The 23691-nt window shown below is 41.3% G+C and overlaps 1 protein-coding gene across 1 annotated transcript in view; it reads right to left on the bottom strand.

Moving 5' to 3' along the window:
* Window positions 1-23458, bottom strand: part of LOC134311916 (mucin-3B-like) — a 32133-nt gene extending 8675 nt beyond the window's left edge. The window contains exon 1 of the mRNA XM_062993565.1: window positions 1-23458. Coding sequence (XP_062849635.1) covers window positions 1-23458 — 23458 coding nt within the window.
* Window positions 23459-23691: the final 233 nt, after the last annotated feature.

The following is a 23691-nucleotide window of genomic DNA, read 5'->3' on the forward strand; positions in this document are numbered from 1 at the left end:
CTGCAAATGGTGTAGTTGTTTCTATGCTCTTAGTTGTTGTGCCCTCATAAGATGTAGTTGTTTCATAACTGTCCGTTGTTTTGAGTGCATTTAGTGTAGTTGTTTCCCAGTGCTGAGAGGTTGTGCCTGCATCTGGTGTAGTTGTTTCCAAACCATTAGTAGTTCTGTCTGCATGTGGAGTGCTTGGTTCTAAACCTTCTGTTGTTGTCCCTACATCTAGTGTAGTTGTGTCTAAGCTCTCAGTTGTTGTGCCTGCATCAGGTGAAGTTGTTTCTAAGCCTTCAGTTGTTGTGCCTTCATCTAAAGTAGTTGATTCTAAGCTTTCGCTTGTGGTGCCTTTGAGCTGAGTAGTTGTGTCCGAAACCCCAGTTGTTGACCCTGCAGCTGTGGCAATGGTTTCAGGATGATCTGTTGTTATATCTACGTTGGGGGTAATTGTTTCCAAGCTCTCGGTGGTTATGCTTTCCCTTTGTGTGGTTTTTTCCAAGGTCTCTGTGGTTGTGCCTAAATTTTTTGTGGATGTTTCTAAGTTTTTAGTTGTTGCATATGGAGTAGTACTTTCCAAGGCCCCATTTGTTGTGCCTGCATATAAAGTTGTTGTTTTTAAGCTTTCTGTTGATGTGCCCTCATTTGCTGTAGTTGTTTTCAAGTTTTCGGTTGTTGTGTCTGTATCTGGAATAGTTGTATCCAAGTTATTTGTTGTAGTTGTTTCAGAACTCTTAGTTGTTTTAAGTGCATTTAGTGTAGTTGTTTCCCAGTGCTGAGTGGTTGTGCCTGGATCTGGTGTAGTTGTCTCTAGGTTCTTAGGTGTAGTTGTTTCCAAGACCTCAGTTGTTGTGCCTGCATCTGGTGTGCTTGGTTCTATGCCTTCTGTTGTTGTTCCTACATCTAGTGTAGTGAATTTCCAGGGCTGAGTGGTTTTGCCTTCATCTGGTATAGTTGTCTCTAAGTTTTTAATTGTAGTTGCTTCCATGGCTTCTGTTGTTGTGCCTGCATCTAATGTAGTTAATTCCCAGGGCTGAGTGGTTGTGCCTTCATCTGCTGTAGTTGTCTCTAAGTTCTTAATTGTAGTTGTTTCCAAGCCCTTGGTTATTGTGCCTGCATCTGGTGTGCTTGGTTCTATGCCTTCTATTGTTGTTCCTACATTTAGAGTAGTGAATTTCCAGGGCTGAGTGGTTGTGCCTTCATCTGGTGTAGTTGTCTCTAAGCTCTCAGTTGTAGTTGTTTCCAAGCCTTTTGTTGTTGTGCCTGAATCTGGTGTAGTTGTCTCTAAGCTCTCAGTTGGAGTTGTTTCCAAGCCCTCTGGCATTGTGACAGCATCTGGTGTGCTTGATTCTGAACCTTCTGTTGTTGTCCCTACATCTTGTGTAGTGAATTCCCAGGGCTGAGTGGTTGTGCCTTCATCTGGTGTAGTTGTCTTTGAGCTCTTTGTTGTAGTTCCTGCATCAAGTGAAGTTGTTTCTAAGCCTTCAGTTTTTGTGTCTAAATCTAGAGTAGTAAATTGCCAAGGCTGAGTGGTTGTGCCTGCATCTGGTAAAGTTGTTTCTAAGCCTTCTTTATCTAAAGTAGTTGACTCCAAGATTTCACTTGTGGTGCCTTTAACCTGAGTTGTTGTTTTCAAAACCACACTTGTTGAACCTACAGCTGAAGTTGTTTTTAAGTTATCGGTTGTTGTGCCTACATCTGGAGTAGTTGTATCCAAGATATTTGTTATTGTACCTGCAAATGGTGTTGTTGTTTCTATGCTCTTAGTTGTTGTGCCCTCATAAGGTGTAGTTGTTTCATAACTGTCCGTTGTTTTGAGTGCATTTAGTGTAGTTGTTTCCCAGTGCTGAGAGGTTGTGCCTGCATCTGGTGTAGTTTTCTCTAAGCTCTCAGTTGTTGTGCCTGCATCAGGTGAAGTTGTTTCCAAGCCTTCAGTTGTTGTGCTTTTATCTGAAGTAGCAGATTCTAAGTTATGACTTGTGGTTTCTTTGAGCTGAGTAGTTGTGTCCGAAACCCCAGTTGTTGACCCTGCAGCTGTGGCAATAGTTTCAGCATGATCTGTTGTTGTATCTACTTTAGAGGTAATTGTTTCCAAGTTGACTGTGGTTGTGCTTCCCCTTTGTGTGGTTGTTTCCAATCCTTCTGTTGTTGTGCCTACATTTTGTGTGGATGTTTCTAAGTTTTTAGTTGTTGCATCTGGAGTAGTGCTTTCCAAGGCCCCATTTGTTGTGCCTGCATAAAATGTAGTTGTTTTCAAGCTTTCTGTTGATGTGCCCTCATTTGCTGTAGTTATTTTCAAGTTTTCGGTTGTTGTGTCTGCATCTGGAATAGTTGTATCCAAGTTAATTGTTGTTGTACCTGCAAATGTTGTAGTTGTTACTATGCTCTTAGTTGTTGTGCCCTCATGAGGTGTAGTTGTTTCAGAACTCTCCGTTGTTTTGAATGCATTTAGTGTAGTTTTTTCCCAGTACTGAGAGGTTGTGCTTGCATCTGGTGTAGTTGTTTCCAAACCATTAGTAGTTCTGTCTGCATCTGGAGTGCTTGGTTCTGAGCCCTCTGTTGTTGTCCCTACATCTAGTGTGGTTGTGTCTAAGCTCTCAGTTGTTGTGCCTGCATCAGGTAAAGTTGTTTCTAAACCTTCAGTTGTTGTTCCTTCATCTAAAGTAGTTGATACCAAGCTTTCACTTGTGGTGCCTTTGAGCTGAGTAGTTGTTTCTGAAACCTCAGTTGTTGACCCTGGAGCTGTGGCAATAGTTTCAGGATGATCTGTTGTTATATTTACTTTGGGGGTAATTGTTTCCAATGTCTCTGTGGTTGTGCTTTTTATTTGTGTGGATGTTTCCAGGCTTTCTGTTGTTGTGCCTACATTTTGTGTAGATGTTTCTAAGTTTTTAGTTGTAGTTGTTTCCAATCCCTCTGTTGTTTTAGTTGTTGCATCTGGAGTAGTACTTTCCAAGGCCCCATTTGTTGTGCCTGCATATAAAGTAGTTGTTTTTAGGCTTACTGTTGATGTGCCCTCATTTGCTGTAGTTGGTTTCAAGTTTTTGGTTGTGCTTGCATCTGGTATAGTTGTATCCAAGTTATTTGTTGTTGTACCTGCAAATGTTGTAGTTGTTACTATGCTCTTAGTTGTTATGCCCTCATAAGGTGTAGTTGTTTCAGAACTTTCTGTTGTTTCCAAGCCTTCTGTTGTTGTGCCTGCATCTAATGTAGTGTTTTCCCAGGGCTGAGTGGTTGTGCCTTCATCTGGTGTAGTTGTCTCTATGTCCTTAATTGTAGTTGTTTCCAAGCCCTCGGGTGTTGTGCCTTCATCTGGTGGGCTTGGTTCTACGCCTTCTGTTGTTGTCCCTACATCTAGTGTAGTGAAACCGCAGGGCTGAGTGGTTGTGCCTTCATCTGGTGTAGTTATCTCTAAGCTCTCAGTTGTCGTGCCTTTATCTGGTGTAGTTGTCTCTAAGCTCTCAGTTGTTGTGCCTGCATCACGTGAATTTGTTTCCAAGCCTTCAGTTGTTGTGCTTTTATCTGAAGTAGTTGATTCCGAGCTTTCACTTGTGGTTCCTTTAAGCTGAGTAGTTGTTTCTGAAACCCCAGTTGTTTTTCCTGCAGCTGTAGCAATGGTTTCAGAATGATCTGTTGTTATATCTACGTTGGGGGTAATTGTTTCCAAGCTCTCGGTGGTTATGCTTTCCCTTTGTGTGGTTGTTTCCAAGGTCTCTGTGGTTGTGCCTACATTTTGTGTGGATGTTTCTAAGTTTTTAGTTGTTGCATATGGAGTAGTACTTTCCAAGGCCCCATTTGTTGTGCCTGCATATAAAGTAGTTGTTTTCAAGCTTTCTGTTGATGTGCCCTCAGTTGCTGTAGTTATTTTCAAGCTTTCGGTTGTTGTGCCTAAATCAGGAGTAGTTGTATCCAAGATATTTGTTGTTGTACCTGCAAATGGTGTAGTTGTTTCTATGCTCTTAGTTGTTGTGCCCTCATAAGATGTAGTTGTTTCATAACTGTCCGTTGTTTTGAGTGCATTTAGTGTAGTTGTTTCCCAGTGCTGAGAGGTTGTGCCTGCATCTGGTGTAGTTGTTTCCAAACCATTAGTAGTTCTGTCTGCATGTGGAGTGCTTGGTTCTAAACCTTCTGTTGTTGTCCCTACATCTAGTGTAGTTGTGTCTAAGCTCTCAGTTGTTGTGCCTGCATCAGGTGAAGTTGTTTCTAAGCCTTCAGTTGTTGTGCCTTCATCTAAAGTAGTTGATTCTAAGCTTTCGCTTGTGGTGCCTTTGAGCTGAGTAGTTGTGTCCGAAACCCCAGTTGTTGACCCTGCAGCTGTGGCAATGGTTTCAGGATGATCTGTTGTTATATCTACGTTGGGGGTAATTGTTTCCAAGCTCTCGGTGGTTATGCTTTCCCTTTGTGTGGTTTTTTCCAAGGTCTCTGTGGTTGTGCCTAAATTTTTTGTGGATGTTTCTAAGTTTTTAGTTGTTGCATATGGAGTAGTACTTTCCAAGGCCCCATTTGTTGTGCCTGCATATAAAGTAGTTGTTTTTAAGCTTTCTGTTGATGTGCCCTCATTTGCTGTAGTTGTTTTCAAGTTTTCGGTTGTTGTGTCTGTATCTGGAATAGTTGTATCCAAGTTATTTGTTGTAGTTGTTTCAGAACTCTTAGTTGTTTTAAGTGCATTTAGTGTAGTTGTTTCCCAGTGCTGAGTGGTTGTGCCTGGATCTGGTGTAGTTGTCTCTAGGTTCTTAGGTGTAGTTGTTTCCAAGACCTCAGTTGTTGTGCCTGCATCTGGTGTGCTTGGTTCTATGCCTTCTGTTGTTGTTCCTACATCTAGTGTAGTGAATTTCCAGGGCTGAGTGGTTTTGCCTTCATCTGGTATAGTTGTCTCTAAGTTTTTAATTGTAGTTGCTTCCATGGCTTCTGTTGTTGTGCCTGCATCTAATGTAGTTAATTCCCAGGGCTGAGTGGTTGTGCCTTCATCTGCTGTAGTTGTCTCTAAGTTCTTAATTGTAGTTGTTTCCAAGCCCTTGGTTATTGTGCCTGCATCTGGTGTGCTTGGTTCTATGCCTTCTATTGTTGTTCCTACATTTAGAGTAGTGAATTTCCAGGGCTGAGTGGTTGTGCCTTCATCTGGTGTAGTTGTCTCTAAGCTCTCAGTTGTAGTTGTTTCCAAGCCTTTTGTTGTTGTGCCTGAATCTGGTGTAGTTGTCTCTAAGCTCTCAGTTGGAGTTGTTTCCAAGCCCTCTGGCATTGTGACAGCATCTGGTGTGCTTGATTCTGAACCTTCTGTTGTTGTCCCTACATCTTGTGTAGTGAATTCCCAGGGCTGAGTGGTTGTGCCTTCATCTGGTGTAGTTGTCTTTGAGCTCTTTGTTGTAGTTCCTGCATCAAGTGAAGTTGTTTCTAAGCCTTCAGTTTTTGTGTCTAAATCTAGAGTAGTAAATTGCCAAGGCTGAGTGGTTGTGCCTGCATCTGGTAAAGTTGTTTCTAAGCCTTCTTTATCTAAAGTAGTTGACTCCAAGATTTCACTTGTGGTGCCTTTAACCTGAGTTGTTGTTTTCAAAACCACACTTGTTGAACCTACAGCTGAAGTTGTTTTTAAGTTATCGGTTGTTGTGCCTACATCTGGAGTAGTTGTATCCAAGATATTTGTTATTGTACCTGCAAATGGTGTTGTTGTTTCTATGCTCTTAGTTGTTGTGCCCTCATAAGGTGTAGTTGTTTCATAACTGTCCGTTGTTTTGAGTGCATTTAGTGTAGTTGTTTCCCAGTGCTGAGAGGTTGTGCCTGCATCTGGTGTAGTTTTCTCTAAGCTCTCAGTTGTTGTGCCTGCATCAGGTGAAGTTGTTTCCAAGCCTTCAGTTGTTGTGCTTTTATCTGAAGTAGCAGATTCTAAGTTATGACTTGTGGTTTCTTTGAGCTGAGTAGTTGTGTCCGAAACCCCAGTTGTTGACCCTGCAGCTGTGGCAATAGTTTCAGCATGATCTGTTGTTGTATCTACTTTAGAGGTAATTGTTTCCAAGTTGACTGTGGTTGTGCTTCCCCTTTGTGTGGTTGTTTCCAATCCTTCTGTTGTTGTGCCTACATTTTGTGTGGATGTTTCTAAGTTTTTAGTTGTTGCATCTGGAGTAGTGCTTTCCAAGGCCCCATTTGTTGTGCCTGCATAAAATGTAGTTGTTTTCAAGCTTTCTGTTGATGTGCCCTCATTTGCTGTAGTTATTTTCAAGTTTTCGGTTGTTGTGTCTGCATCTGGAATAGTTGTATCCAAGTTAATTGTTGTTGTACCTGCAAATGTTGTAGTTGTTACTATGCTCTTAGTTGTTGTGCCCTCATGAGGTGTAGTTGTTTCAGAACTCTCCGTTGTTTTGAATGCATTTAGTGTAGTTTTTTCCCAGTACTGAGAGGTTGTGCTTGCATCTGGTGTAGTTGTTTCCAAACCATTAGTAGTTCTGTCTGCATCTGGAGTGCTTGGTTCTGAGCCCTCTGTTGTTGTCCCTACATCTAGTGTGGTTGTGTCTAAGCTCTCAGTTGTTGTGCCTGCATCAGGTAAAGTTGTTTCTAAACCTTCAGTTGTTGTTCCTTCATCTAAAGTAGTTGATACCAAGCTTTCACTTGTGGTGCCTTTGAGCTGAGTAGTTGTTTCTGAAACCTCAGTTGTTGACCCTGGAGCTGTGGCAATAGTTTCAGGATGATCTGTTGTTATATTTACTTTGGGGGTAATTGTTTCCAATGTCTCTGTGGTTGTGCTTTTTATTTGTGTGGATGTTTCCAGGCTTTCTGTTGTTGTGCCTACATTTTGTGTAGATGTTTCTAAGTTTTTAGTTGTAGTTGTTTCCAATCCCTCTGTTGTTTTAGTTGTTGCATCTGGAGTAGTACTTTCCAAGGCCCCATTTGTTGTGCCTGCATATAAAGTAGTTGTTTTTAGGCTTACTGTTGATGTGCCCTCATTTGCTGTAGTTGGTTTCAAGTTTTTGGTTGTGCTTGCATCTGGTATAGTTGTATCCAAGTTATTTGTTGTTGTACCTGCAAATGTTGTAGTTGTTACTATGCTCTTAGTTGTTATGCCCTCATAAGGTGTAGTTGTTTCAGAACTTTCTGTTGTTTCCAAGCCTTCTGTTGTTGTGCCTGCATCTAATGTAGTGTTTTCCCAGGGCTGAGTGGTTGTGCCTTCATCTGGTGTAGTTGTCTCTATGTCCTTAATTGTAGTTGTTTCCAAGCCCTCGGGTGTTGTGCCTTCATCTGGTGGGCTTGGTTCTACGCCTTCTGTTGTTGTCCCTACATCTAGTGTAGTGAAACCGCAGGGCTGAGTGGTTGTGCCTTCATCTGGTGTAGTTATCTCTAAGCTCTCAGTTGTCGTGCCTTTATCTGGTGTAGTTGTCTCTAAGCTCTCAGTTGTTGTGCCTGCATCACGTGAATTTGTTTCCAAGCCTTCAGTTGTTGTGCTTTTATCTGAAGTAGTTGATTCCGAGCTTTCACTTGTGGTTCCTTTAAGCTGAGTAGTTGTTTCTGAAACCCCAGTTGTTTTTCCTGCAGCTGTAGCAATGGTTTCAGAATGATCTGTTGTTATATCTACGTTGGGGGTAATTGTTTCCAAGCTCTCGGTGGTTATGCTTTCCCTTTGTGTGGTTGTTTCCAAGGTCTCTGTGGTTGTGCCTACATTTTGTGTGGATGTTTCTAAGTTTTTAGTTGTTGCATATGGAGTAGTACTTTCCAAGGCCCCATTTGTTGTGCCTGCATATAAAGTAGTTGTTTTCAAGCTTTCTGTTGATGTGCCCTCAGTTGCTGTTGTTGTTTTCAAGTTTTTGGTTGTTGTGCCTACATCTGGAGTAGTTGTATCCAAGTTATTTGTTGTTGTACCTGCAAATGTTGTAGTTGTTACTATGCTCTTAGTTGTTGTGCCCTCATACGGTGTAGTTGTTTCAGAGGTCTCCATTGTTTTGAGTGCATTTAGTGTAGTTGTTTCCCAGTGCTGAGTGGTTGTGCCCTCATTTGGTGTAGTTGTCTCTAATTTCTTAATTGTAGTTGTTTCCAAGCCCTTTGTTGTTGTGCCTTCATCTGGTGTAGTTGTCTCTAAGCTGTTAGTTGTTGTGCCTGCATCAGGTGAAGTTGTTTCTAACCCTTCAGTTGTTCTGCCCTCATCTGAAGTAGTTAATTCCAAGCTTTCACTTGTGGTGCCTTTGAGCTGAGTAGTTGTTTCCGAAACCCCAGTTGTTGACCCTGCAGCTGTGGCAACGGTTTCAGGATGATCTGTTGTTGTATTTGCGTTGGGGCTAATTGTTTCCAAGCTCTCTGTGGTTGTGCTTTCCTTTTGTGTGGTTGTTTCCAATCCTTCTGTTGTTGTGCCTGCAACAGGTGTGTTTGTTTCTTGGCCTTCAGTGGTTGTTTCTACATCTAGAGTAGTGAATTGCCAAGGCTGAGTTGTTGTGCCTGCATCTGGTAAAGTTGTTTCTAAGCCTTCTTTATCTAAAGTAGTTGACTCCAAGATTTCACTTGTGGTGCCTTTAACCTGAGTTGTTGTTTTCAAAACCACACTTGTTGAACCTGCAGCTGCAGTTGTTTTTAAGTTATCGGTTGTTGTGCCTACATCTGAAGTAGTTGTATCCAAGATATTTGTTATTGTACCTGCAAATGGTGTAGTTGTTTCTATGCTCTTAGTTGTTGTGCCCTCATAAGGTGTAGTTGTTTCAGAACCGTACGTTGTTTTGAGTGCATTTAGTGTAGTTGTTTCCCAGTGCTGAGAGGTTGTGCCTGCATCTGGTGTAGTTGTTTCCAAACCATTAGTAGTTCTGTCTGCATGTGGAGTGCTTGGTTCTAAACCTTCTGTTGTTGTCCCTACATCTAGTGTAGTTGTGTCTAAGCTCTCAGTTGCTGTGCCTTCATCTGGTGTAGTTTTCTCTAAGCTCTCAGTTGTTGTGCCTGCATCAGGTGAAGTTGTTTCCAAGCCTTCAGTTGTTGTGCTTTTATCTGAAGTAGCAGATTCTAAGTTATGACTTGTGGTTTCTTTGAGCTGAGTAGTTGTGTCCGAAACCCCAGTTGTTGACCCTGCAGCTGTGGCAATAGTTTCAGCATGATCTGTTGTTGTATCTACTTTAGAGGTAATTGTTTCCAAGCTCTCTGTGGTTGTGCTTCCCCTTTGTGTGGTTGTTTCCAATCCTTCTGTTGTTGTGCCTACATTTTGTGTGGATGTTTCTAAGTTTTTAGTTGTTGCATCTGGAGTAGTGCTTTCCAAGGCCCCATTTGTTGTGCCTGCATAAAAAGTAGTTGTTTTCAAGCTTTCTGTTGATGTTCCTTCATTTGCTGTGGTTGTTTTCAAGTTTTCGGTTGTTGTGTCTGCATCTGGAATAGTTGTATTCAAGTTATTTGTTGTTGTACCTGCAAATGTTGTAGTAATTACTATGCTCTTAGTTGTTGTGCCTTCATGAGGTGTAGTTGTTTCAGAACTCTCCATTGTTTTGAGTGCATTTTGTGTAGTTGTTTCCCAGTGCTGAGTGGTTGTGCCTTCATCTGGTGTAGTTGTCTCTAACTTCTTAATTGTAGTTGTTTCCAATCCCTCTGTTGTTGTGCCTGTATCTGGTGTGCTTGGTTTCTTGCCTTCTGTTGTTGTCTTTACATCTAGTGTAGTAAATTCCCAAGGCTGAGTGGTTGTGCCTTCATCTGGTGTAGTTGTCTCTAAGCTCTCAGTTGTTGTGCCTGCATCAGGGGAAGTTGTTTCTAAGCCTTCAGTTGTTGTGCCCTCATCTGAAGTAGTTAATTCCAAGCTTTCACTTGTGGTGCCTTTGAGCTGAGTAGTTGTGTCAGAAACCCCAGTTGTTAACCCTGCAGCTGTGGCAATAGTTTCGGGATGATCTGTTGTTGTATCTATTTTGTGGGTAATTGTTTCCAAGCTCTCTGTGGTTGTGCCTCCATTTTGTGTGGATGTTTCTAAATTTTTAGTTGTTGTATCTGGAGTAGTACTTTCCAAGGCCCCATTTGTTGTGCCTGCATATAAAGTAGTTGTTTTAAAGCTCTCTGTTGATGTGCCCTCAGTTGCTGTAGTTATTTTCAAGCTTTCGGTTGTTGTGCCTAAATCAGGAGTAGTTGTATCCAAGATATTTGTTATTGTACCTGCAAATGGTGTAGTTGTTTCTATGCTCTTAGTTGTTGTGCCCTCATAAGATGTAGTTGTTTCAGAACTGTCCGTTGTTTTGAGTGCATTTAGTGTAGTTGTTTCCCAGTGCTGAGAGGTTGTGCCTGCATCTGGTGTAGTTGTTTCCAAACCATTAGTAGTTCTGTCTGCATGTGGAGTGCTTGGTTCTAAACCTTCTGTTGTTGTCCCTACATCTAGTGTAGTTGTATCCAAGCTCTCAGATGTTGTGCCTGCATCAGGTGAAGTTGTTTCTAAGCCTTCAGTTGTTGTGCCTTCATCTAAAGTAGTTGATTCTAAGCTTTCGCTTGTGGTGCCTTTGAGCTGAGTAGTTGTGTCCGAAACCCCAGTTGTTGACCCTGCAGCTGTGGCAATGGTTTCAGGATGATCTGTTGTTATATCTACGTTGGGGGTAATTGTTTCCAAGCTCTCGGTGGTTATGCTTTCCCTTTGTGTGGTTGTTTCCAAGGTCTCTGTGGTTGTGCCTAAATTTTTTGTGGATGTTTCTAAGTTTTTAGTTGTTGCATATGGAGTAGTACTTTCCAAGGCCCCATTTGTTGTGCCTGCATATAAAGTAGTTGTTTTTAAGCTTTCTGTTGATGTGCCCTCATTTGCTGTAGTTGTTTTCAAGTTTTCGGTTGTTGTGTCTGTATCTGGAATAGTTGTATCCAAGTTATTTGTTGTAGTTGTTTCAGAACTCTTAGTTGTTTTAAGTGCATTTAGTGTAGTTGTTTCCCAGTGCTGAGTGGTTGTGCCTGGATCTGGTGTAGTTGTCTCTAGGTTCTTAGGTGTAGTTGTTTCCAAGACCTCAGTTGTTGTGCCTGCATCTGGTGTGCTTGGTTCTATGCCTTCTGTTGTTGTTCCTACATCTAGTGTAGTGAATTTCCAGGGCTGAGTGGTTTTCCCTTCATCTGGTATAGTTGTCTCTAAGTTTTTAATTGTAGTTGCTTCCATGGCTTCTGTTGTTGTGCCTGCATCTAATGTAGTTAATTCCCAGGGCTGAGTGGTTGTGCCTTCATCTGCTGTAGTTGTCTCTAAGCTCTCAGTTGTAGTTGTTTCCAAGCCTTTTGTTGTTGTGCCTGAATCTGGTGTAGTTGTCTCTAAGCTCTCAGTTGGAGTTGTTTCCAAGCCCTCTGGCATTGTGACAGCATCTGGTGTGCTTGATTCTAAACCTTCTGTTGTTGTCCCTACATCTTGTGTAGTGAATTCCCAGGGCTGAGTGGTTGTGCCTTCATCTGGTGTAGTTGTCTTTGAGCTCTTTGTTGTAGTTCCTGCATCAAGTGAAGTTGTTTCTAAGCCTTCAGTTTTTGTGTCTAAATCTAGAGTAGTAAATTGCCAAGGCTGAGTGGTTGTGCCTGCATCTGGTAAAGTTGTTTCTAAGCCTTCTTTATCTAAAGTAGTTGACTCCAAGATTTCACTTGTGGTGCCTTTAACCTGAGTTGTTGTTTTCAAAACCACACTTGTTGAACCTACAGCTGAAGTTGTTTTTAAGTTATCGGTTGTTGTGCCTACATCTGGAGTAGTTGTATCCAAGATATTTGTTATTGTACCTGCAAATGGTGTTGTTGTTTCTATGCTCTTAGTTGTTGTGCCCTCATAAGGTGTAGTTGTTTCATAACTGTCCGTTGTTTTGAATGCATTTAGTGTAGTTGTTTCCCAGTGCTGAGAGGTTGTGCCTGCATCTGGTGTAGTTTTCTCTAAGCTCTCAGTTGTTGTGCCTGCATCAGGTGAAGTTGTTTCCAAGCCTTCAGTTGTTGTGCTTTTATCTGAAGTAGCAGATTCTAAGTTATGACTTGTGGTTTCTTTGAGCTGAGTAGTTGTGTCCGAAACCCCAGTTGTTGACCCTGCAGCTGTGGCAATAGTTTCAGCATGATCTGTTGTTGTATCTACTTTAGAGGTAATTGTTTCCAAGTTGACTGTGGTTGTGCTTCCCCTTTGTGTGGTTGTTTCCAATCCTTCTGTTGTTGTGCCTACATTTTGTGTGGATGTTTCTAAGTTTTTAGTTGTTGCATCTGGAGTAGTGCTTTCCAAGGCCCCATTTGTTGTGCCTGCATAAAATGTAGTTGTTTTCAAGCTTTCTGTTGATGTGCCCTCATTTGCTGTAGTTATTTTCAAGTTTTCGGTTGTTGTGTCTGCATCTGGAATAGTTGTATCCAAGTTAATTGTTGTTGTACCTGCAAATGTTGTAGTTGTTACTATGCTCTTAGTTGTTGTGCCCTCATGAGGTGTAGTTGTTTCAGAACTCTCTGTTGTTTTGAATGCATTTAGTGTAGTTTTTTCCCAGTACTGAGAGGTTGTGCCTGCATCTGGTGTAGTTGTTTCCAAACCATTAGTAGTTCTGTCTGCATCTGGAGTGCTTGGTTCTGAGCCCTCTGTTGTTGTCCCTACATCTAGTGTGGTTGTGTCTAAGTTCTCAGTTGTTGTGCCTGCATCAGGTAAAGTTGTTTCTAAACCTTCAGTTGTTGTTCCTTCATCTAAAGTAGTTGATACCAAGCTTTCACTTGTGGTGCCTTTGAGCTGAGTAGTTGTTTCTGAAACCTCAGTTGTTGACCCTGGAGCTGTGGCAATAGTTTCAGCATGATCTGTTGTTATATTTACTTTGGGGGTAATTGTTTCCAATGTCTCTGTGGTTGTGCTTTTTATTTGTGTGGATGTTTCCAGGCTTTCTGTTGTTGTGCCTACATTTTGTGTAGATGTTTCTAAGTTTTTAGTTGTAGTTGTTTCCAATCCCTCTGTTGTTTTAGTTGTTGCATCTGGAGTAGTACTTTCCAAGGCCCCATTTGTTGTGCCTGCATATAAAGTGGTTGTTTTAAAGCTCTCTGTTGATGTGCCCTCAGTTGCTGTAGTTATTTTCAAGCTTTCGGTTGTTGTGTCTGCATCTGGAATAGTTGTATTCAAGTTATTTGTTGTTGTACCTACAAATGTTGTAGTTGTTACTATGCTCTTAGTTGTTGTGCCCTCATGAGGTGTAGTTGTTTCAGAACTCTCCGTTGTTTTGAGTGCATTTAGTGTAGTTGTTTCCCAGTGCTGAGAGGTTGTGCCTTCATCTGGTGTAGTTGTTTCCAAACCATTAGTAGTTCTGTCTGCATGTGGAGTGCTTGGTTCTGAGCCCTCTGTTGTTGTCCCTACATCTAGTGTAGTTGTGTCTAAGCTCTCAGTTGTTGTGCCTGCATCAGGTAAAGTTGTTTCTAAACCTTCAGTTGTTGTTCCTTCATCTAAAGTAGTTGATACCAAGCTTTCACTTGTGGTGCCTTTGAGCTGAGTAGTTGTTTCTGAAACCTCAGTTGTTGACCCTGGAGCTGTGGCAATAGTTTCAGCATGATCTGTTGTTATATTTACTTTGGGGGTAATTGTTTCCAATGTCTCTGTGGTTGTGCTTTTTATTTGTGTGGATGTTTCCAGGCTTTCTGTTGTTGTGCCTACATTTTGTGTAGATGTTTCTAAGTTTTTAGTTGTAGTTGTTTCCAATCCCTCTGTTGTTTTAGTTGTTGCATCTGGAGTAGTACTTTCCAAGGCCCCATTTGTTGTGCCTGCATATAAAGTGGTTGTTTTAAAGCTCTCTGTTGATGTGCCCTCAGTTGCTGTAGTTATTTTCAAGCTTTCGGTTGTTGTGTCTGCATCTGGAATAGTTGTATTCAAGTTATTTGTTGTTGTACCTACAAATGTTGTAGTTGTTACTATGCTCTTAGTTGTTGTGCCCTCATGAGGTGTAGTTGTTTCAGAACTCTCTGTTGTTTTGAATGCATTTAGTGTAGTTTTTTCCCAGTACTGAGAGGTTGTGCCTGCATCTGGTGTAGTTGTTTCCAAACCATTAGTAGTTCTGTCTGCATGTGGAGTGCTTGGTTCTGAGCCCTCTGTTGTTGTCCCTACATCTAGTGTGGTTGTGTCTAAGTTCTCAGTTGTTGTGCCTGCATCAGGTAAAGTTGTTTCTAAACCTTCAGTTGTTGTTCCTTCATCTAAAGTAGTTGATACCAAGCTTTCACTTGTGGTGCCTTTGAGCTGAGTAGTTGTTTCTGAAACCTCAGTTGTTGACCCTGGAGCTGTGGCAATAGTTTCAGCATGATCTGTTGTTATATTTACTTTGGGGGTAATTGTTTCCAATGTCTCTGTGGTTGTGCTTTTTATTTGTGTGGATGTTTCCAGGCTTTCTGTTGTTGTGCCTACATTTTGTGTAGATGTTTCTAAGTTTTTAGTTGTAGTTGTTTCCAATCCCTCTGTTGTTTTAGTTGTTGCATCTGGAGTAGTACTTTCCAAGGCCCCATTTGTTGTGCCTGCATATAAAGTGGTTGTTTTAAAGCTCTCTGTTGATGTGCCCTCAGTTGCTGTTGTTATTTTCAAGCTTTCGGTTGTTGTGTCTGCATCTGGAATAGTTGTATTCAAGTTATTTGTTGTTGTACCTACAAATGTTGTAGTTGTTACTATGCTCTTAGTTGTTGTGCCCTCATGAGGTGTAGTTGTTTCAGAACTCTCCGTTGTTTTGAGTGCATTTAGTGTAGTTGTTTCCCAGTGCTGAGAGGTTGTGCCTTCATCTGGTGTAGTTGTTTCCAAACCATTAGTAGTTCTGTCTGCATGTGGAGTGCTTGGTTCTGAGCCCTCTGTTGTTGTCCCTACATCTAGTGTAGTTGTGTCTAAGCTCTCAGTTGTTGTGCCTGCATCAGGTAAAGTTATTTTTAAACCTTCAGTTGTTGTTCCTTCATCTAAAGTAGTTGATACCAAGCTTTCGCTTGTGGTGCCTTTGAGCTGAGTAGTTGTTTCTGAAACCTCAGTTGTTGACCCTGGAGCTGTGGCAATAGTTTCAGCATGATCTGTTGTTATATTTACTTTGGGGGTAATTGTCTCTGTGGTTGTGCTTTCTGTTTGTGTGGATGTTTCCAGGCTTTCTATTGTTGTGCCTACATTTTGTGTAGATGTTTCTAAGTTATTAGTTGTAGTTGTTTCCAATCCCTCTGTTGTTTTAGTTGTTGCATCTGGAGTAGTACTTTCCAAGGCCCCATTTGTTGTGCCTGCATATAAAGTAGTTGTTTTTAGGCTTACTGTTGATGTGCCCTCATTTGCTGTAGTTGGTTTCAAGTTTTTGGTTGTGCTTGCATCTGGTATAGTTGTATCCAAGTTATTTGTTGTTGTACCTGCAAATGTTGTAGTTGTTACTATGCTCTTAGTTGTTATGCCCTCATAAGGTGTAGTTGTTTCAGAACTTTCTGTTGTTTCCAAGCCTTCTGTTGTTGTCCCTACATCTAATGTAGTGTTTTTCCAGGGCTGAGTGGTTGTGCCTTCATCTGGTGTAGTTGTCTCTATGTCCTTAATTGTAGTTGTTTCTAAGCCCTCGGGTGTTGTGCCTTCATCTGGTGGGCTTGGTTCTACGCCTTCTGTTGTTGTCCCTACATCTAGTGTAGTGAAACCCCAGGGCTGAGTGGTTGTGCCTTCATCTGGTGTAGTTGTCTCTAAGCTCTCAGTTGTCGTGCCTTTATCTGGTGTAGTTGTCTCTAAGCTCTCAGTTGTTGTGCCTGCATCATGTGAATTTGTTTCCAAGCCTTCAGTTGTTGTGCTTTTATCTGAAGTAGTTGATTCCAAGCTTTCACTTGTGGTTCCTTTGAGCTGAGTAGTTGTTTCTGAAACCCCAGTTGTTTTTCCTGCAGCTGTGGCAATGGTTTCAGGATGATCTGTTGCTATATCTACGTTGGGGGTAATTGTTTCCAAGCTCTCGGTGGTTATGCTTTCCCTTTGTGTGGTTGTTTCCAAGGTCTCTGTGGTTGTGCCTACATTTTGTGTGGATGTTTCTAAGTTTTTAGTTGTTGCATATGGAGTAGTACTTTCCAAGGCCCCATTTGTTGTGCCTGCATATAAAGTAGTTGTTTTCAAGCTTTCTGTTGATGTGCCCTCAGTTGCTGTAGTTGTTTTCAAGTTTTCGGTTGTTGTGCCTACATCTGGAGTAGTTGTATCCAAGTTATTTGTTGTTGTACCTGCAAATGTTGTAGTTGTTACTATGCTCTTAGTTGTTGTGCCCTCATACGGTGTAGTTGTTTCAGAGGTCTCCATTGTTTTGAGTGCATTTAGTGTAGTTGTTTCCCAGTGCTGAGTGGTTGTGCCATCATTTGGTGTAGTTGTCTCTAATTTCTTAATTGTAGTTGTTTCCAAGCCCTTGGTTGTTGTGCCTTCATCTGGTGTAGTTGTCTCTAAGCTGTTAGTTGATGTGCCTGCATCAGGTGAAGTTTTTTCTAAACCTTCAGTTGTTGTGCCCTCATCTGAGGTAGTTAATTCCAAGCTTTCACTTGTGGTGCTTTTGAGCTGAGTAGTTGTTTCCGAAACCCCAGTTGTTGACCCTGCAGCTGTGGCAACGGTTTCAGGATGATCTGTTGTTGTATCTGCGTTGGGGCTAATTGTTTCCAAGCTCTCTGTGGTTGTGCTTTCCTTTTGTGTGGTTGTTTCCAATCCTTCTGTTGTTGTGCCTGCAACAGGTGTGTTTGTTTCTTGGCCTTCAGTGGTTGTTTCTACATCTAGAGTAGTGAATTGCCAAGGCTGAGTTGTTGTGCCTGCATCTGGTAAAGTTGTTTCTAAGCCTTCTTTATCTAAAGTAGTTGACTCCAAGATTTCACTTGTGGTGCCTTTAACCTGAGTTGTTGTTTTCAAAACCATACTTGTTGAACCTGCAGCTGCAGTTGTTTTTAAGTTATCGGTTGTTGTGCCTACATCTGGAGTAGTTGTATCCAAGATATTTGTTATTGTACCTGCAAATGGTGTAGTTGTTTCTATGCTCTTAGTTGTTGTGCCCTCATAAGGTGTAGTTGTTTCAGAACCGTACGTTGTTTTGAGTGCATTTAGTGTAGTTGTTTCCCAGTGCTGAGAGGTTGTGCCTGCATCTGGTGTAGTTGTTTTCAAACCATTAGTAGTTCTGTCTGCATGTGGAGTGCTTGGTTCTAAACCTTCTGTTGTTGTCCCTACATCTAGTGTAGTTGTGTCTAAGCTCTCAGTTGCTGTGCCTTCATCTGGTGTAGTTTTCTCTAAGCTCTCAGTTGTTGTGCCTGCATCAGGTGAAGTTGTTTCCAAGCCTTCAGTTGTTGTGCTTTTATCTGAAGTAGCAGATTCTAAGTTATGACTTGTGGTTTCTTTGAGCTGAGTAGTTGTGTCCGAAACCCCAGTTGTTGACCCTGCAGCTGTGGCAATAGTTTCAGCATGATCTGTTGTTGTATCTACTTTAGAGGTAATTGTTTCCAAGCTCTCTGTGGTTGTGCTTCCCCTTTGTGTGGTTGTTTCCAATCCTTCTGTTGTTGTGCCTACATTTTGTGTGGATGTTTCTAAGTTTTTAGTTGTTGCATCTGGAGTAGTGCTTTCCAAGGCCCCATTTGTTGTGCCTGCATAAAATGTAGTTGTTTTCAAGCTTTCTGTTGATGTGCCTTCATTTGCTGTGGTTGTTTTCAAGTTTTCGGTTGTTGTGTCTGCATCTGGAATAGTTGTATTCAAGTTATTTGTTGTTGTACCTGCAAATGTTGTAGTTGTTACTATGCTCTTAGTTGTTGTGCCTTCATGAGGTGTAGTTGTTTCAGAACTCTCCATTGTTTTGAGTGCATTTAGTGTAGTTGTTTCCCAGTGCTGAGTGGTTGTGCCTTCATCTGGTGTAGTTGTCTCTAAGTTCTTAATTGTAGTTGTTTCCAATCCCTCTGTTGTTGTGCCTGCATCTGGTGTGCTTGGTTTCTTGCCTTCTGTTGTTGTCTTTACATCTAGTGTAGTAAATTCCCAAGGCTGAGTGGTTGTGCCTTCATCTGGTGTAGTTGTCTCTAAGCTCTCAGTTGTTGTGCCTGCATCAGGTGAAGTTGTTTCTAAGCCTTCAGTTGTTGTGCCCTCATCTGAAGTAGTTAATTCCAAGCTTTCACTTGCGGTGCCTTTGAGCTGAGTAGTTGTGTCAGAAACCCCAGTTGTTGACCCTGCAGCTGTGGCAATAGTTTCGGGATGATCTGTTGTTGTATCTATTTTGGGGGTAATTGTTTCCAAGCTCTCTGTGGTTGTGCTTTCCCTTTGTGTGGCTGTTTCCAAGCTCTCTGTGGTTGTGCCTCCATTTTGTGTGGATGTTTCTAAATTTTTAGTTGTTGTATCTGGAGTAGTACTTTCCAAGGCCCCATTTGTTGTGCCTGCATATAAAGTAGTTGTTTTAAAGCTCTCTGTTGATGTTTTCTCAGTTGCTGTAGTTATTTTTAAGCTTTCGGTTGATGTGTCTGTATCTGGAATAGTTGTATTCAAGATATTTGTTATTGTACCTGCAAATGGTGTAGTTGTTTCTATGCTCTTAGTTGTTGTGCCCTCATAAGATGTAGTTGTTTCAGAACTCTTAGTTGTTTTAAGTGCATTTAGTGTAGTTGTTTCCCAGTGCTGAGTGGTTGTGCCTTGATCTGGTGTAGTTGTCTCTAGGTTCTTAGGTGTAGTTGTTTCCAAGACCTCAGTTGTTGTGCCTGCATCTGTTGTGCTTGGTTCTATGCCTTCTGTTGTTGTCCCTACATCTAGTGTAGTGAATTTCCAGGACTGAGTGGTTTTGCCTTCATCTGGTATAGTTGTCTCTAAGTTTTTAATTGTAGTTGCTTCCATGGCTTCTGTTGTTGTGCCTGCATCTAATGTAGTTAATTTCCAGGGCTGAGTGGTTGTGCCTTCATCTGGTGTAGTTGTCTCTAAGCTCTCAGTTGTAGTTGTTTCCAAGCCTTTTGTTGTTGTGCCTGAATCTGGTGTAGTTGTCTCTAAGCTCTCAGTTGGAGTTGTTTCCAAGCCCTCTGGCATTGTGACAGCATCTGGTGTGCTTGATTCTAAACCTGCTGTTGTTGTCCCTACATCTTGTGTAGTGAATTCCCAGGGCTGAGTGGTTGTGCCTTCATCTGGTGTAGTTGTCTTTGAGCTGTTTGTTGTAGTTCCTGCATCAAGTGAAGTTGTTTCTAAGCCTTCAGTTTTTGTTTCTAAATTTAGAGTAGTAAATTGCCAAGGCTGAGTTGTTGTGCCTGCATCTGGTAAAGTTGTTTCTAAGCCTTCTTTATCTAAAGTAGTTGACTCCAAGATTTCATCACTTGTGGTGCCTTTATCTTGAGTTGTTGTTTTTAAAACCACACTTGTTGAACCTGCAGCTGAAGTTGTTTTTAAGTTATCGGTTGTTGTGCCTACATCTGGAGTAGTTGTGTACAAGATATTTGTTATTGTACCTGCAAATGGTGTAGTTGTTTCTATGCTCTCAGTTGTTGTGATCTTATAAGGTGTAGTTTTTTCAGACCTCCCTGTTGTTTTGAATGCATTTAGTGTAGTTCTTTCCCAGTGCTGAGACGTTGTGCCTGCATCTGGTGAAGTTATTTCCAAACCATTAGTAGTTCTGTCTGCATCTGGAGTGCTTGGTTCTAAACCTTCTGTTGTTGTCCCTACATTTAGTGTAGTTGTGTCTAAGCTCTCAGTTGTTGTGCCTTCATCTAGTGTAGTTGTCTCTAAGCTCTCAGTTGTTGTGCCTGCATCAGGTGAAGTTGTTTCTAAGCCTTCAGTTGTTGTGCCTTCATTTGAAGTAGTTGATTGTAAGCTTTCGCTTGTTGTGCCTTTGAGCTGAGTAGTTGTGTCAGAAATCACAGTTGTTGACCCTGCAGAAACCCTAGTTTCAGGATGATCTGTTGTTGTATCTACTTTGGGAGTAATTGTTTCCAAGCTCTCTTTGGTTGTGCTTTCCATTTGTGTGGTTGTTTTCAAGCTCTCTGTTGTTGTTCCTACACTTTGTGTTGACGTTTCTAAGTTTTTAGTTGTTGCATCTAGAGTAGTACTTTCCAAGGCCCCATTTGTTGTGCCTACATATAAAGTAGTTGTTTTAAAGCTCTCTGTTGATGTGCCCTCAGTTGCTGTAGTTGTTTTCAAGTTTTCGGTTGTTGTGTCTGCATCTGTAATAGCTGTATCCAAGTTATTTGTTGTTGTACCATCAAATGGTGTAGTTGTTACTATGCTCTTAGTTGTTGTGCCCTCATAAGGTGTAGTTGTTTCAGAACTCTCAGTTGTTTTAAGTGCATTTAGTGTAGTTGTTTCCCAGTGCTGAGTGGTTGTGCCTTGATCTGGTGTAGTTGTCTCTAGGTTCTTAAGTGTAGTTGTTTCCAAGACCTCAGTTGTTGTGCCTGCATCTGGTGTACTTGGTTTTAAGCCTTCTGTTGTTGTCCTTACATATAGTGTAATGAATTCCCAGGGCTGAGTGGTTGTGACTTCATCTGGTGTAGTTGTTTCTAAGTTTTTAATTGTAGTTGCTTCCAACGCCTCTGTTGTTGTGCCTGCATTTTGTGTGCTTGGTTCTAAGCCTTCTGTTGTTGTCCCTACATCTAATGTAGTGAATTTCCAGGGCTGAGTGGTTGTGCCTTCATCTGGTGTAGTTGTCTCTAAGTTTTTAATTGTAGTTGTGTCCAAGCCCACTGTCGTTGTGCTTGCATCTAGTGTGCTTGGTTCTATGTCTTCTACTGTTGTCCCTACATCTAATGTAGTGAATTTCCAGGGCTGAGTGGTTGTGACTTCATCTGGTGTAGTTGTCTCTAAGCTCTCAGTTGTTGTGCCTGCATCAAGTGAAGTTGTTTCTAAGCCTTCAATTGTTGTGCCTTTATTTGAAGTAGTTTGAAGTAGTAGTTCTGTTGTTTTCAAGTTTTCGGTTGTTGTGTCTGCATCTGGAATAGTTGTATCCAAGTTATTTGTTATTGTACCTGCAAATGTTGTAGTTGTTACTATGCTCTTAGTTGTTGTGCCCTCATGATGTGTAGTTGTTTCAGCACTCTCCGTTGTTTTGAGTGCATTTAGTGTAGTTGTTTTCCAGTGCTGAGTGGTTGTGCCTTCATCTGGTGTAGTTGTCTCTACGTTCGTAATTGTAGTTGTTTTCAAGCCCTCGGTTGTTGTGCCTGCATCTGGTGTGCTTGGTTCTAAGCCTTCTGTTGTTGTCCCTACATCTAGTGTAGTGAATTCCCAGGGCTGAGTGGTTGTGCTTTCATTTGGTGTAGTTGTCTCTAAGCTCTTAGTTGTAGTTGTTTCCAAGCCTTCTTTTGTTGTGCCTCCATCTGGTGTGCTTGGTTCTATGCCTTCTATTGTTGTCCCTACATCTAGTGTAGTGAATTCCCAGTGCTGAGTGGTTGTGCCTTTATCTGGTGTAGTTCTCTCTAAGCTCCAAATTGTAGATCTTTCCAATCCTTCTGTTATTGACCCTGCAGATGTGCCCTCATTTGCTGTAGTTGTTTTCAAGTTTTTGGTTGTTGTGTCTGCATCTGGAGTAGTTGTATTCAAGTTATTTGTTGTTGTACCTGCAAATGTTGTAGTGGTTACTATGGTCTTAGTTGTTGTGCCCTTATAAGATGTAGTTGTTGCAGAACTCTCTGTTGTTTTGAGTGCATGTAGTGTAGTTGTTTCCCACTGCTGAGTGGTTGTGCCTTCATTTGGTGTAGTTGTCTCTAAGTTCTTAGTTGTTGTTCCTGCATCACGTGAAGTTGTTTCTAAGCCTTCAGTTGTTGTGCCCTCATATGAGGTAGTTGATTCCAAGCTTTTATTTGTGGTGCCTTTGAGCTGAGTAGTTGTTTCCGAAACCCCAGTTGTTTTTTCTGCAGCTGTGGCAATAGTTTCAGGATGATCTGTTGTTATATTTACTTTGGGGGTAATTGTTTCCAAGCTCTCTGTGGTTGTGCTTTCCTTTTGTGTGGTTGTTTCCAATCCTTCTGTTGTTGTGCCTGCAAAAGGTGTGTTTGTTTCTTGGCCTTCAGTGGTTGTTTCTACATCTAGAGTAGTGAATTGCCAAGGCTGAGTTGTTGTGCCTGCATCTGGTAAAGTTGTTTCTAAGCCTTCTTTATCTAAAGTAGTTGACTCCAAGATTTCACTTGTGGTGCTTTTAACCTGAGTTGTTGTTTTCAAAACCACACTTGTTGAACCTGCAGCTGCAGTTGTTTTTAAGTTATCGGTTGTTGTGCCTACATCTGGAGTAGTTGTATCCAATGTATTTGTTATTGTACCTGCAAATGGTGTAGTTGTTTCAGAGCTCCCCATTGTTTTGAGTGCATTTAGTGTAGTTGTTTCCCAGTGCTGAGAGGTTGTGCCTGCATCTGGTGTAGTTGTTTCCAAACCATTAGTAGTTCTGTCTGCATGTGGAGTGCTTGGTTCTAAACCTTCTGTTGTTGTTCCTACATCTAGTGAAGTGTGATCCCAGTGCTGAGTGGTTGTGCTTTCATCTGGTGTAGTTGTCTCTAAGCTCTCAATTGTTGTTCCTGCATCAAGTGAAGTTGTTTCTAAGCCTTCAGTTGTTGTGCCTTTATTTGAAGTAGTTTGAAGTATTTCTGTTGATCTGCCCTCATTTGCTGTAGTTGTTTTCAAGTTTTTGGTTGTTGTGTCTGCATCTGGAATAGTTGTATCCAAGTTATTTGTTGTTGTACCTGTAAATGTTGTAGTTGTTACTATGCTCTTAGTTGTTGTGCCCTCATGATGTGTAGTTGTTTCAGAGCTCTCTGTTGTTTTGAGTGCATGTAGCGTAGTTGTTTCCCAGTGCGGAGTGGTTGTGCCTTCATCTGGTGTAGTTGTCTCTAAGCTTTCAATTGTAGTTGCTTCCAAGCCTTCCGTTGTTGTACCTGCATCTGGTGTGCTTGGTTTCTTGCCTTCTGTTGTTGTCCCTACATCTAGTGTAGTGAATTCCCAGGGCTGAGTGGTTGTGCCTTCATCTGGTGTAGTTGTCTCTAAGCCTTCATTTGTTGTCAACTCATCTGAAGTAGTTGATTCCAAGCTTTCACTTGTGGTACTTTTGAGCTGAGTAGTTGTTTCCGAAACCTCAGTTGTTGACCCTGCAGCTGTGGCAATAGTTTTAGGATGATCTGTTGTTGCATCTACTTTGGGGGTAATTGTTTTCAAGCTCACTGTGGTTGTGATTTTCTTTTGTGTGGTTGTTTCCAAGCTCTCTGTGGTTGTGCCTACATTTTGCGTGGACGTTTCTAAGTTTTTAGTTGTTGCATCTGGAATAGTGTTTTCCAAGGCCCTATTTGTTGTGCCTGCATATAAAGTAGTGGTTTTCCAGCTTTCTGTTGATGTGCCCTCATTTGCTGTAGTTGTTTTGAAGTTTTCGGTTGTTGTGCCTGCATCTGGAATAGTTGTATCCAAGTTATTTGTTGTTGTACCTGCAAATGTTGCAGTTGTTACTATGCTCTTAGTTGTTGTGCCCTCATGATGTGTAGTTGTTTCAGAACTCTCCATTGCTGTGAGTGCATTTACTGTAGTTGTTTCCAAGTGTGTATTGGTTGTGCCCTCATCTGGTGTAGTTGTCTCTAGGTTCTTAATTGTTATTGTTTCCAAGACCTCAGTTGTTGTGCCTGCATCTGGTGTAGCTGTTTCCAAGCTCTTATTTGTTGTGCTTGTCGCCATGCCTGCAGTAATATAATATCTCATTTATTTAAATTGTAATACAGTTACTATATCTTTCTTTACAAACCCCCATTTTTTAAAGCAGGGACATTTTTTAAAATGCAATAAAATAATAATCTGTATTCGTTAACTACTGAATCATTATTTAACTACTATAAAATAAGATTTTTTTTATTGAATAACTTTTGAAGTTTTGCAAATTTGTGTTATTTACTATTATTTATTATTAGATA

Source organism: Trichomycterus rosablanca, chromosome 4 (genome assembly GCF_030014385.1).
Source record: "Trichomycterus rosablanca isolate fTriRos1 chromosome 4, fTriRos1.hap1, whole genome shotgun sequence".
Taxonomy (NCBI): domain Eukaryota; kingdom Metazoa; phylum Chordata; class Actinopteri; order Siluriformes; family Trichomycteridae; genus Trichomycterus; species Trichomycterus rosablanca.